Source organism: Cupressus sempervirens, chromosome 1 (assembly GCF_028749045.1).
Source record: "Cupressus sempervirens isolate cs-2001-9-10 chromosome 1, ASM2874904v1, whole genome shotgun sequence".
In the NCBI taxonomy this organism is placed as follows: domain Eukaryota; kingdom Viridiplantae; phylum Streptophyta; class Pinopsida; order Cupressales; family Cupressaceae; genus Cupressus; species Cupressus sempervirens.
This window is the reverse complement of record NC_143118.1, coordinates 510,204,475-510,219,391: the sequence shown is the minus strand read 5'-3', so window position 1 is coordinate 510,219,391 and position 14,917 is coordinate 510,204,475. Positions and strand designations below refer to the sequence as shown.

Sequence of the window (14,917 nt, the reverse complement as noted above, 5' to 3'; positions counted from 1 at the left end):
AAACTTAACAAATATAATTTTATTTAGTGCTTTTGCCAATAAAAAGCCAACTTTTGGAGGTTTTTTAATCATGACGTGTCTTTGGCCTAAAAAAACCCACCTTTTCCTTCATAACTCGAACTAAGCAACTCTGTTTGAGGCCTAAGGTAGCTCAAAATGAACGGGATTACAAGGACTATTAAGATAAGGCAAAAGCAAGACTCAAAACTATTTATAAAAAGAAGAAAAACAAAGAAAAGACATGAAAGTTTCACTGAAAATCAAGCCTCTGCAATCAAAGAAGAAAAACTCTTTCTTGCAAACATTGGGGATTAAAGTTGTTGGTAACTTCCAAAAGATACGCACTAAAAAAGCTACATAGAGTACAATTTTGGGAATTGAATTACCTTTATGACACCTTATTTATATGTTAAAACAAAGACGCTCACCTACGAATTCATGAGAAAATTGCATAGGGTTGCCTCAATTTTGCGATATCAAAATTGAAGACAACGGGATGCAGCACGTATATGGATGGATGAACAAACATTAGCTATCAACCACTTATCAACATCATGGTTACATGCACAGAGGACCCATACATTCTGAGCGCAGTTGATTGTTCACGACATAGTAAAGATGTTGATTTTCAATTCCACGTTTTTAGGGAGGCTATTGAGGAAGTTAGACCACAAATGTGGTCCAAGTAGTCATAGATGCAGCACATGTGTGCAAAGCTGCAAGGAAGCTTATTGAGGTAACCTATAGACATATTTGGCAAACTCCATGTTGTATGCATGCCATAAACAATGCACTCAAGGACATGGGGAAGATTGACCAGATTAGCAGAGTGGTTGATGATGCAAAAGATGTACATATGTTTATTTACAACCACCACACTTCCCATGCACTCTTCAGGAGGCTTTGCGAAGGAGTTCTTGAAATCAATTAAGGGCACATGTGCATCCTATTAAATTCCCTTGGAAAGAACATTTGAGTTGCAAAAGTCAATGTAACTCATGGTTATGACACGAGTAGAATTGATGGGCTAAGGCCAAGACAAAGAAGGGGAAGAGGGTGAAAGAGACAATGAAGATTTCGGCTGATGCAAAATACACAATCTCCATCATTACTCTAGTTTTCCAGGTGATCAAATATGGTGATAGGGATGCACCTACCCTTGGAGAGGTGTATGACATTCTATGCTTGACCAAATGAAGGTTGTTGTGTGAGAGGACCCCACTTTAGCATTCTAGAATGAGCACATTCAGCCAATTACTTAGCGTAGATACAAGTTGACCACTCCTTTATGCATGTCTACTTAAGCATTGGTAGAGTTGCACCACTTCAAGATGATAAGGTGAAGGCAAGGTTCTTCAAGTGCATTGGTAAGATGTATGATATTGATATTGTTGTCGAGATTTGCTCTGAGTGGATAGAATTTGCCATTCTTATGAGTTACTCAGATGTGAGAAAGATGAATATCAGAACCACAGTACAGAACCATCCAACTTTTTGGAGGAGATGTCATGGATTACAGAAGTCAAAGATTACCACACTAGCCATTCAATCGCTATCTCAAGTTTCTAGTTCTTCAACTACAAAGAGGAATTGGTCTAATTAAAGCTTCATCCACTCTATTAAGAGGAACAAACTTTCCTTTAGGAGAGCAGAGAACCTAGTGGTTGTACACAATGCCTTGTGTATCATAGACCTTAGGACACACATGTACAAAGAGAGCCCAACAGCACGATGGGATGTAGAGCCAAAGAAGTCATCTCATATTGATGAGGATGACACTATAGCAGCTACAGATGTAGGGTTGGCTGGTGCTTCTTTCGCAGATCTTGCCCATGAAGAGTCCAATAGTTTCAGTATTGACTTTGTCTTGGGAGATGTGTAATGTCCCCATTTTTGCCAGCATCAGAATTTCAAGGATTAGCCTATTATTGTGATCCTCATAGGCTAATATGGTGGTTAGAGGGTTTGGGGATTGGCACTTTATGACAAGGCATAATTTCATATTATACTATTATAATAAAGTGAAAATATTATAATAAAGTGAAAATATAAGAATATCTTTTATCCCACATTGGGGAGAAAAGTAAGTAAGCTCTCATAAGGAAAGAATAAAGGGGGCATGAGAGGCTCTTTTCTTATCATCCGATTATTGTCATTTACATTTGATGAGTTGTGCGGAGCCAAAGGTTTCAACACTTGTCACTAGAGAACGGAGTTCTTTTGTGTGCCTCCATTTGAGCTGGTGAAATACCCAATGAATTTGGTATTGGGAGGAAATCATACAGGTGCTCTATTCGAGCATATTGGTGAAAGACCCTTCAAGGGGCTGCAGTGGTTGGAGACTAAAATCAGTCTTTTAATTGTGTCAAATTTGTGGCCTAGGACCAGATTCGTGGAGTTAGATTGAAAGAATATGTTGGATGTTGCTACAGTAACGCTGCTACAGTAAAATCGCTACAGCATTGCTGCTAGAGTGTCGTCGCTACAGTAATTCGCTACAGTGTCGTTGCTGCTACAAGAACTCACTACAGTAAAAATCCAAATTCTCTTGACCAGTTTCCAGGTTCCTATCCATTTCATTTTGCATTGCATGGAGGATAGATTTGAATACCTTATGACATGTGTAACAATTTAGAAATCATTTGTAACCTGATCTATATCAGAGTTTTACATTAGAATTTGTTGTTCTAATGTCTTATTGATGTAGATGCACATTTTCTCATTTATTGTCAATGCTCTATGTTTCAAAAAAAATACAAAAACATTTGTTGTTGGTTGTTTGAAGTTTTGCAAGCATATCAATTAAAGTTTGGCATTTATATATATCCCTTTTGTGCAAAATGTTTGACGAAATTCTCAGATTAAGAAATCAGAATTGCAAGGGATATTACATCGGTATCGGAGCTTGCTTGCATAGTGTTTAACGAAATGTCAAACAACTAAATTAGATAAAAAATTGGTGTTTGACAAAGTTATAACCGGTTGGGGTTATTACAAGATGATTAGAGGCCTCCCTTCAGTACATTTTGACATGATTTTGTACTCATTTTGATATCGTCCTACTCATTGTAATCATCTTTATGATATTTTAGAATTTTGATAGAGTCAATACTAATCATAATGTTCTATTTGCTAATTATTTCAATTTCTAATAGTAATTGGTAATTCAATATTTTGTATTTACTATTTAGTTTTACTATTGGTTATGTTACTACGATGAAAAGTTCAATAGTTATGGTCCATGTTGCAATTTTGCTATATCCAAGTTTTTGGTATGTTATATTGGAACATTATTTCATAACTAGCATTTCAAGTTCTATACGTATAGTATATAGCATCCCTGCCCCCGCCCCCCCTTGTTGTCCTCATGTTGTCTAGAAATTGAAGCTCTTTGTCTTCCTTTCCCAAAAACCTATCCAAACATCCCCTAGTGCCCATGTTGCACTACATAAACTCAAGGTTATAGAATAAGTTCGAAACTATAAAGGGCTTATATTTGGGGATTTGAATTTACTTTTATATCTAAATTACATCATAACCTATTATTAGTTTTGTTTCAAGATTTATGATCTAAATGGCCAATAAGTTTGAAATTAGGGATATTCAGTGACAATTTTTGTGGAATGACCTTATGCATAGGATTTGACTAGGCCATGTGGCAATTTTTTTTTTTTGCACTACTTCGAAAATTTCCTCCTTGACCTATGTAAAACCCAAAAATCATGCCCCACTCTTGTAAGTTGATCGAGACTACTTTCAATTTGGTCAAGAATCCAACATGATTTTAAACGGACCATTTTTTTTCCAAGACTAGTTATCAAAATTTGCTTTCCATAATTGCAAGATGTATGCACTATCTACCTCACAAAAGATTAAGTGTCAAAATTTTCAAACTATGTAATTGTAATGTCTCCTTCCTAGGCAAATTCTTTTTGAAACAAGGTTAGCCTATTAGTGGGAGTTCCCCATAGACTAGCAATACAATGGATAGGGAATCCATCTAGCTAGGGGTAGACCTTGAGGGTGTCATCATTTGTGGCATTTCGAAAGCTCAAGGCCAACTTTCTATTTTTAAGGAGGTACTACTATTTTTAGACATCACTAGTCAGCCATAGGGTCCGCATACATTGTCAGTTTCAATGGTCAAGAAATGATCATGAATAAATGTTTAAATATTAATGTTAATATAAAAGTTAACTTTAATATTGTATTTAAATGAATCAAAATTATTTTATAATAAAGAGACTTTATAATGTCATTTAATAATTTCCATGCTCATGAGGTAAAAAATAAAAAAATTAAGGTGCTATGAAATCTATTAATTAAAATTTCTTTAAAAATGTAATATCTGGTCATGTTTTGGTTTGTTTTTTTTTTGCTTGAAGAGAGAAGATAGAATAGAAGGGAGATTTTGTCATGTCCCCTTTTCTAGGTCAGTGAAACTCATTGTGTCATTAGCTTGTTTTGCCTTGGTCCTATGGGCCAACCAAGTATTCTCTGGGATCAATTCACTTATTGGCCTAGGCAGTTTTAATTGTTAACCAATCAAGGTTGTTTAGTTGGGGTTTCTAGAAACTTACTATTTTTAGTAAGTTAGCAAGCTCAGTATTCTTGGTACTTCAGTGTTGGACTAAGAGCATCTCGTCAAGACCTTTCCAGCAAGCTATAACACATGCTTATCCGAGTCCATCTAATTAGTGATTTTAAAGCCTAAATAAAGATTTAATTGATTAATAAAGTGACTTTATAAAATAAATTCATATTATTAAAGGTCAATTTATTATTATGGGCACTTTATTTCCTTAGTAGGAAAAAATATTGTTTTAAAAAGGAAATTTAGAGACAGAAAAGGAGTGTGAAGGTTCACCCGGTTGTCTTTAAAAGGGGGAGCTCATTTCAGCATACTTGATTTTTTATTTGGATTTCATTTTCTATTGGAGAATTATTTGGGAAGCTTTCAGCCAGTTTGAGGATGAAAAACCCTGAGCTTAGAGGCAGTGGACAAAAACCCATTGTCTTACTGGAGATATCACACAGGTATCTCACTTGTGCTTAAACAACTCTTTTCTTATTACCAATCTAAGTGTATTTCTGTGCTTAAGATTAATGTTTGCATTGTTTTTTGTGGGATTGTAATCAATGTTATTTTCAGAATACATATATTTTCAGCTAGGTATTTGTATTTTCTGAATGAGTGGGAAATCTTTGCATGCAAATCTGTTGTTAAATTTTTGTGAGGTGTTTTTGAGGAAAACTGGGATAAATATCCGACCTAGGATATTATGGTGGTATCAGAGCATCAAACCTGTCAGCCTGTGATAGTTCATGAGTAACAGAAACTAGGGTATTTGCAGTTTTGAAAATTCTTATTTGGGGAAAAAAGAAATATTTTATTCTATCGTATCCTTGGCGTCAAATTTGGCTTCGGCAAATTCTTATTTTCTTAAAGAAATTGCAGTGGCTGTTGCAAAAACTATTACTGTTCAGTTCAAATAAGAATATTTTTGAAGAAATTGAATGGTGACTTTGAAGATAAATATAATATTTGGTTTGGTTGGCAAGTATTTGGAGTTGAATATATGGGGCATTAAATTAGCCTATTGATTGATCCTTGTGAAGAATAAGTAAAGTCGGGTGAATCAAACTTATAAGAGTCATGGGACCCAATTTATGGGAGGCTATCATACAGTTTTGGTAAAACATTTGTAAAGCAGCAAATTTATCAGGTGATTTTATATTTTTGAGTTGGAAAAGATAGTAAGGGAAGAAATATCAAGGTGTGGCTAATATAATTATCGGTAACAGTATACTAGTCATCAGAAGAGAAAGATTGAGCTTCATATTAAAATTCACATTATAAAGTGGGGCATGGAGAAATATTTATAAATTATATTATGCGGTGGGCTTTCATTAATGCAGCTCGCCTTAGGTGGGCGAAAATGATTAAAAGGTGAAGACTATAGTCAAAGAAAATAATATTTCATAGCACTTCATATTTACTTGTCATGAATTTTTAACAATTACGGAAGTGGAATATTTTCCTAGCAAATCATCAAGAGAAGTCTTACCCTATGTCCCCATGTGGCTGCTTAAGTGCAATTTGTGCTTAAATTTAAGCAGCTGTAGTGTTCCAATGCCATTTTTCAACTATAGGAAAAGGATAAATTGGAATCGATCCCTAGTTTTGTGGAGCAGCCACCGCTTAAAAAATATTAAGCATTGAAAAAAAAGTGGGGAATGGGATAAGCAAAGTCTGCTTATATAGAAAAACGATATGTGGCTCCACAAACTGGTTTCCCTCTCCTTTATTGCCTCCTATAATTCCTCGAAATATTTATCTACAATATTGATTATTAAAATTTCAATTTAACATTCTATTTTGGATGACTGCCCAGAAATAAGAAACAAAAATCAACAATCATGGGGCCGTCAGCTCCACAAAGTGTTGCTAAAAATGTTGAGCAGCAGCTGCTAGCCAAAATAAGCTTAGCAGCTGCATGGTGACATGCCCTTAGAGCTAGCTTATTTGTCGTAAGATATTTTAAGTGAGCCGTATGGTTCAGATTTATATTTTAACAAATATTTGCAGGCACTTTGGTTGAAAGCAATGCATATATCTGGAGTTCTATACTTTGTGTAGCTCACGGAAGTCATCAATTTGGCAAAGATGAGGCACAAAATTGATGGTATGAACAATCTGGTTTTGAAGACCTGACTGCTGCCAGTAATGGTCTGTGAATCTAAATAAGACATTTTGGGCATCGTTTAGAAGGGGCCTGTATCCTTTGTGATGAGAATAATGGCCGAAATCTCGACACAATTAGTATTGCTGAATCCATTGTGGTCGGGCGTGGATGGTTGAGGGTCCATTGTTTAGCATGGGTTCCTGTTCATCATCTGGCTATGATATTTTCTTAATTAGTGTGATCTACAGCAGAATACACAGACCCAAAAAAAACGTGCTCAACGTGACTGTTCTCAAATTGATTGTGAATTGGAAATCAAAGTGCACAAAATAGTTGAGTGTGGAACCATCTTTCTGTTTTTGCCATGATTTATTTGATATTTTCCGGGGCTGCTTGCCATTACCATGAGAGACTCTATTTAACAGTGTACTGGATAAGGTGATGTTGGTACCTTAAGCACTACTGACAGCTTTTATCCATTAAGCATTCTTGATGGGAGAGGTTGACAGATGACATTGGCTGAGAAAATAATGGTGTGGGTAGTGTCGTGAATAATGTTTGAGGTTCAAGCTTAATCCTTAAATGCTCTTGAAGTGTCATGGGCAGTTAGATGCCAGGGTATCATCATCAAGTCCAGAACTAAAGGTTAAAGTCTGTTGTTTCCTTGAGTCTTAACTGTTTGTCTGAAGAGCTTTTTTTAAGGTTGTTGTAGCTTCACATAAACTAGGAGCTTGCGATACAAATACTCTGCAATCCTAGGATTATTAGCAGAAGTTACTCACTGGTTGGAACACATACAAATTGGGAGGTCATCAAGTCAGGGAAAATTTCTGAACTTTACTTTGTTGCAAGTGTTTGACTAAAGGATAAGCACAATTGTTTTGCAACCAAGGAAAATTGAAATTGGTAAATTGCTTGTCAATTATTGTGATTAGAATGAATCAACTCATCAATTGTTTGTTAATGTAGCTGAATCCTAAATCATTGAGAAGTTCAGTATTAGAGTCCCAATCTGAAGTTAACAGCTGTTATGTATACTATTGTGTCTGGGTGTTGAATGGCATAATCTTACCTTAATACTTTGTATGGGAGTTGCCAATTTGTTGGTGGCCATTCAAACAAACTGCAGATTTTATTATGACACTGGAACCCTTCACCTACAACACTGTTGAAACAAAACTCTCAGGAAATAACAGTTATTCCAAGAGTACAATCTAATCAGAAAGCATTTGATACACCACTTCTAATTCTTGAGTTTAAACACAACTGGGATATTAATTGACAGAATTTTGAAAGGAAAAGTGAGAAATAGAGCTATTATCAATCAGTAGTGTCATGGGTAAATTGCTTAGTCTGAAAAGGTCAGGAAAGATCTTGTTAAAACTTAAGATACAACAACAATTAGCCCAAAATTCACAACCTGATAAAAGGACAGAAATGCTCGGCATGTATGATGAGTATAACACACTTCCTCCACAGGTTCAAAAAGATTTACCCTTCATTGATTATGTGGACTTCCATCCAAAGCTACAGAACAAAAATAATGTGGCAAAGAGGAAGTACCAAGAGTTGGCCCAAGATAATCTTGCGAAAGATAGGTGCAGAAATGTCTATGAGGAGTTTTCAGTAGATTATAATCAGCTTATAAATGAACCGAATTTCAAACAAGATTTGGAAGACAGGGGAGAGAAAAATGTTATACAATTTACAGGCAATCTCAAAAATGAGGAGCAACCAACTACCAGTGATTTGCAGCCTTCTCATGATCATGCAAAAGATGTTAAATATGGCGCATGTCTATTGACAGGTAGTATGGAGGTAGAGGTTTCTTGCAGGGCTACCTACATCAGTGCTCTTGATGGGCACATTGATAATGCAGTGGGGTAGATTGCCCAAACTACCAATAATATGACTCCACGCCCATTGAGAATGTTGATGCAGATTTTGGTCCAGACTTCATGATCTCTACATATGGTACGGATTCTTCTTGTGATGAAATTGCTTTTTAGCATAGTGCTGCCCATAATTCCTTCACACAACAAGGTATGAAAGATGGCATTTATGAAGTGGATATGTGTGATGAAACAATTTCTCCCACCACATGTGCATTTGACTTCTCTCATACACCACCTAATTCACCTTATTTGGAGAGTCAAATGAAAGTAACTGAAAATAAAATTGTTGCAGCTCTGTCATATTTTGATAACATATATGAGATAGTTGAAAAGTGTTTTCAGAGGGAACAATTAGAGAGAAGACCAAAAAAACTCAAAGAGGAGTTCTCACATTTGCAGGGGATTCAGAAAGGGATAAAAACAATGAAATCAAATTATCTACATCTTCTTTCAGATCGTGATCATCTTCTCAGTCTCACGAAGATCTATTATGAGGCGTTAAGGAATAAGGAAGAAGTGGACACCCTTACTTATGACCTCTCGAATGCCAAGGACACCCTAGATGCTACCTTAGTGACATTTTATGATGCAAAAAATAAGATTATTGAGCTTATTCAGAAATTAAATGTGGCACACTCTACTTTAGCACAACATCCAGATATGGGAGTTGAGGAGGTTGTTAGTAATGATAGCATGAGAGCTGCTCAGGTTGAGCAAGATTTATCCACTTCCAAAAGGCAGATTGTACTTTATGACGAGCCATTGACTGAGGTTGAGGTTATTCATCGTGACTATATAGTGAGTTCTCACCATTTTTTGTTTGATCCACACGTGGAGGACTTGAGGCGCAGGTGTGGATTGGATCACAATGGATATCACCCATTGTGGGATGGAGGTTTGTCATCTTCAGAAGATGGGAACAGAGGTTGCAAGTATATGACTCAAGTGATAATGGGAGATTACTTACAGAAACACCAGTCAATTTTCCATCATAACAATATGTATCTGAGAGTGTTGGTTACTTTTATATCACAGGGATCTCATTTGTATACAGGGTTATAGAGTGATTATGGTGTTAGTTTCTACAAGCTAGATTACTTGAAGAGTCGGCACATCGATGGGGGTCTTGCAGAGGTTGGAAGCAATTGTGTGATTGCAGATTTTTCCAATGGTTCATATCTCTTTACAATCGACGGATGTGAAAGTAGTTGGCTTTGGGACCTAAGTATTGATAGAGTTAGCAATATGGCTTGGGCGGGTTCCACTGATGGGTTTCACCACTACTAGTTTGGTGAAGATGAGATATGAGTCAAGCGACAAGGGTTCAATGATCTTATTGAACCTATTTTGATTATGATGGATTCCTCATGTGTGAGAAACTTGGATAGTTCGTGTGGTATATATTCTTGCACAGCTGAGGGAGGTGTAATAGGTTGGGTTTCTAAGTTGTCCTTTGCAAAGTTTTTCACCCCTGCAACACGTACTTTTGAAATTATTCCACCATTTCCAGCATGGAGGCATGGTGTTTGTGTTAGTTTTGGGCAGTTATTATCCCCTTCATTGGTGCAGGTATTACAGGAGTTAGGGATATCAAGGACATCACACAGATCTTCACTTGGGATCTAGGTGGGATATTTACATAGGTTATGGATTAGGGCGTTGGAAGGAGCAATTTTTTGCATTCCTTTCTTGATGGAGGTTGGTATATTGTTGAGCTCCCGCCACCTCTTGATATTAGAGGTGTATGTAGTTATAGTTAGAGTGAGGTCCTCGGTTGGGTAGAGAGGAAAAAAAATTATGATAGCAGCACATGGCAAGATGTCTCGACTGAATATACACTGGAGATATTTTGGGATCTTGTCATTCAATTGACTGGTGCTTGGATTTGTGACGAGTTGCTTCACGACTCTGGGGTTATAGATGTTTACACCAGTGTAGTGCAGCAGTCAAACAAAGCAGGGGTTGTGTCAGTGGGGTTTTTGGACACTTGCTATTTGTAGTAAGTTAGCATGCTCAATATTCTTGGCACTTCGGTGTTGGAATAGCTGCATCTCGTTAAGAGCTTTCCAGCAAGCTATCACACATGCTTACCCAAGTCCATTTGATTAGTGATTTTAATACCTGACAATTTAATTAATTCTTAAATAAGTAACTTAATAAAATAAATTCATATTACTAAATGTCATTTTATTATTACTTTATTTCCTTAGTGGCAAAAAGCGTAAGTTTAAAAAGGAAATTAAGAGACAAAAGAGGGAATGTGAAGGGTCAAAAGGTTGTGTTTAAAAGGAGGAGGAGCTCATTTCAACATACTTGGTTTTTTATTCAGATTTCATTTTCTCTTTGCGAAAGTTATATGTGAAGCTTTCAGCTTTCGTCTAGTTTGAGGACGGAAACCCTTGAGCTCGGAGGCAGTGGACGAAAACCCATTGTCTTGCTAGAGATATCACACAAGTATCTCACTTGTGCTTAAAGATCTCTTTTCTCATTACCAATTTGAGTGTATTTTTGTGTTTAAATTTAGTTATTGCATTGTTTGTTGTGGGATTGTAAAGCAATATTATTTCCAGAATACATATACTTTCAGCTGATATTATTATATGCTGAATGAATGAGAAATCTTTGCATGCAAATCTGTTGTTAAAATTTTGTGTTGTGTTTTTGAGATAAATTGGGAAAAATATACGATCCAGGATATTTACAGATTTACATTGCAAACTAAGATAGGAAATAATATGATGAAGGCTTCAACGTTTTCATTCAAAACCTTATAGAAATATGAAATTGAAGAAATATTGCAAACTCTCAATGCCCAAATGAATAAATCAGATTACAAGCACAAATTTAACATACCCATGTGTTAAAAATGAATATGAATGTCTGCAACAATTAGAATTAGCAAATACAAAGGGTTTCAAACCCTAGATAATACATCACCAAAATACCACCGCTAGGCCTATTATGCAGCAACAACTATAAGTACAGCAACATATACACTTGTCAGGCTCCTCAAACTTCTCACAACTGCCACTATAAATCAGATCTGCAATATTCAGCACTGGAGATTTAAGTAATAACTCTCAATAAGCTCCTGTGTGACTCTTTTAATGAAGCCACCTCCAATACTCTAGATTATATCTCTCAACATGGACAATGTCACCTGCAAAGATTTCCGTCCTCACAAACCAGCAAGAAGAAACACAAGCTCCTTCAAGAGTCAAAGCAAAAGCAATAACAATATTCAACCTAGCATAAGAAAAGAGCTCCACAAAATTGCTTTTATATCACTCACGAGAAGTTCACCCTTTTCACCAATGCATGTGGGACTAAATGAAATAACTTTGATTACTATCACCTTTCAAATTTAATTTTCTCAAAAAGCACCCTTTTTGCACCTATTTTTTCAGGAATTGTTTTTTTCTCCTATTTTTTTCAGGAATGCTTTTTCACTATTTTTTCATGAATGCTTGTTTCCATTGTTTATTCAAGAATACTTTTTTTCCTACTATTTTTTTGCAAACGTCTTTCTACTATTTTTCGGTGAACGTTTTCATTTAATATTTCCCCCATGTCACTTTTAAATAAAAGACCACTTCTAACTTAATGATTTATTTTAAATATTTGGCTTTTCTATAGTCCTTTAAAAAATAAATTAAAATAACATCAAAGCCAACCCTCAAGATGAACATCAAAGTCAACTCCCCTAGCATAACTAAAAATGTCGACTGACTCTATCAGTGCTCAATACTAACTTACTAAAACTAGTAAGTATAGGAGAACTTGTTTGAAAAGACTCTAGAAAAGGGCGTTGCACTCACTATATACCAGTCTGAACAACCTAGCAACATCAAAATACCCTTTTGATCCTGCTAGCACAAACTCAGAAACAAACACCAGCTCTAGTACAAGAGAACCAGAAAATGGGGACATTACAAATATAACCTAAACGTGGCGTTGGGTTTTGAGGAAGAAGATAAAAGGCAATTTGGGGACTCATTTGGATATTATTTAGGAAAAATCATTTTTTGGAAATTTTGACTTGAGAGCTAAAGCAAGAGTTCGAACTAGCAACTTGTATAGACAAACTCCTTCACAGGATTGGAACCCTACAGAGTGAAAAATTCCCCTATTGTGTTCTTGAGGAGATCTCATTTGAGGAATTGTAGGAGAGTTTGATTGAATTAATCAAAAGGAGTAACAGAATTTTTGAAAACAGATCTGAAAGTAATGAATGATTGCAGATCTGAGGCAATCGGAGTAATAGATTGCAAGCAGTGCCACTCACTCCCCACCGTACCATTACTAGTGCAAGCTGTACCACTTCAGAGGACTTAGTGCGAGTGTCCCGGGGAATTCTGGATGGCAGATTTCATAAGGGTTTCTTGGTAGAAAAGTGACACTAATTCGCAGATTTTTCAGATCTAGTGCTGGTCGTGCAGAATTTTTTCAGCAGCCATATTTCCTCTATCATACCTACATCTTGCCTGGTTAGGCGTGTGAACTGGGCATTCAATATTAAAAATTAATGCAGTTAAATCCTTGCTCTAGTGGAAATTGCTATTTGATAGTTTTATAAGTCTGTTTTTCCTCCCTTGTTTCCTACATTGTTTGCTACATTTTGTTCAGTAGTTGTTAAAACAAAAACATCAGTAAACTACAAAAAAACAGGGAAAACAAGAAAATTACATAATCAGAACGAGGTGGGATATTTGGCAAACCCATCTTACGAAATCCCTTTCTAAGTTGTCAATGATTACGGTATACTATAGGATTATGTCTATCTTATATGGATTTTGTGTGCTTTCTGTATGGACCTGCATGTGTTAATGAGGCAGCACGTAAGCTACATTCCATTATTATATTGGAGGAATTGTTTCATTGGATCGGCTACCGTATGTGATATATTAAAGTGGCGCAGATATACACTGTATCCCTCTCACCAGTTCATCCAATTCATTTGAATTCTATGATTACAATATGCATGGGTTTCTTCTCTTGTGTTGTCCCATAACACCTCTGTATGTTCGTGTTCAGTTTCTTTGCATGTAGAATTAATACATCTGTCTAATATGGATCTGTATATGTTTGCCTGGCATATTTGTCCTTGAGTTGGAGATTTAAACATAATGAATCAAGCTTGACAAAGTAAGTTTTCATCAAATGCCAACAAAATGATAATTTCTGAAAAAACATTATTTATTTGTCTGTAAGTTATGCAATTCATTTAGTAGTACCATGTAATGACGAACTCTTCGAGAATTGCTTTTATGAATAGACAAGACTATCTATCTTGGAGTGCCATCTACTATTATTAAGCATTATTGGAGCATTGTCATCATAAAAAGGCCTTGCGTATCTTATCTGTGTATGTGCACCATCACGTAACGACCAAGGCCAGGGAGGCCAAGCGACCAACTTAACTGAATAATTGTGAAATATCCTATCAGAAAAGATCAAACAAAACTTGCTGACAAAAGAAGGTACTTTTCGATACAGTAGCATGTAGCGGTCTTTTTAGCATGTTTGCATTTATAAGCACGCGATTAACTATAAAAACAAGCTAATGAGTTAAGCTTTGAAAAACTATCCGAAACATTGATGCAAATTTAACTGGTGTTTCTAAAATCATGACTGAAAGAGATCTGAAAGGTTGATGCAAATTAGACCATATCTCCCTGATTTGCATGATTATGTCTACTACAATAGTTTGTTGTAAACCGTACCATCTTAATGGCAAAGGAAAAATAGATTGCGAAACAGATATTGTAAATGAAAAATACAAACGACCATATTTCAAGACAACGCAGATGAAGATGTCGAGGGGATTTTGTACAAAAAACCCAGTAAAGATGAACAGTAGATGAGGTTTTAGTAAACAGAAAAATATAAATATACCTGTTCTCGTGTTTCCGCGAAACTTCTCCCCGACCTCCATTACCAATCGCTGTGTGTATTTAAGCTAACTGCTGAGCATTTTTCGAATCATCCATTTCATTTCGATCAAGGGAGGGGGTCAATTGTTGCTGAAGTTACAAATGAAGCTTTAACATTTTTTTTAAGTGGGCACTTGTACTATAGTTCAAGGGATAAGTCGATAGACTATTTTATGAATATTTATCATTGTCTGGTCTTTTATAGATCACTAAAGGGTTTTAACATATTTTTCTTATGGTTTATAGGATTTTTGGTCATGAAACAATAATGGTGAGTGGCCTAAAAATGCTTTACAACAAAGGTATTTTTCAAGTCCTCAAGTTATCTCTATCTATGAGATTTTCACAACTTATAATTTCAACTTCCGCAGTTCTCATTTTCACAAATCGTGTATTGTTGATT

General features: G+C 35.9%; 1 protein-coding gene across 3 annotated transcripts in view; it reads right to left on the bottom strand.

The window, feature by feature from the left end:
• The window catches only part of LOC149578475 (RNI-like superfamily protein), a 136,552-nt gene extending 121,872 nt beyond the window's left edge, over window positions 1-14,680 (bottom strand). The window contains exon 1 of one of the 3 annotated variants that reach the window (XM_089829331.1): window positions 14,477-14,680. In XM_089829331.1, the coding sequence (XP_089685457.1) occupies window positions 14,477-14,516 (40 nt within the window). In that variant the 5' untranslated portion in view covers window positions 14,517-14,680. The remainder of the gene's footprint in view (window positions 1-14,476) is intronic. The other 2 variants (XM_089829348.1, XM_089829346.1) reach the window with 2 other exon arrangements.
• Between the last annotated feature and the right edge of the window lie 237 nt (window positions 14,681-14,917).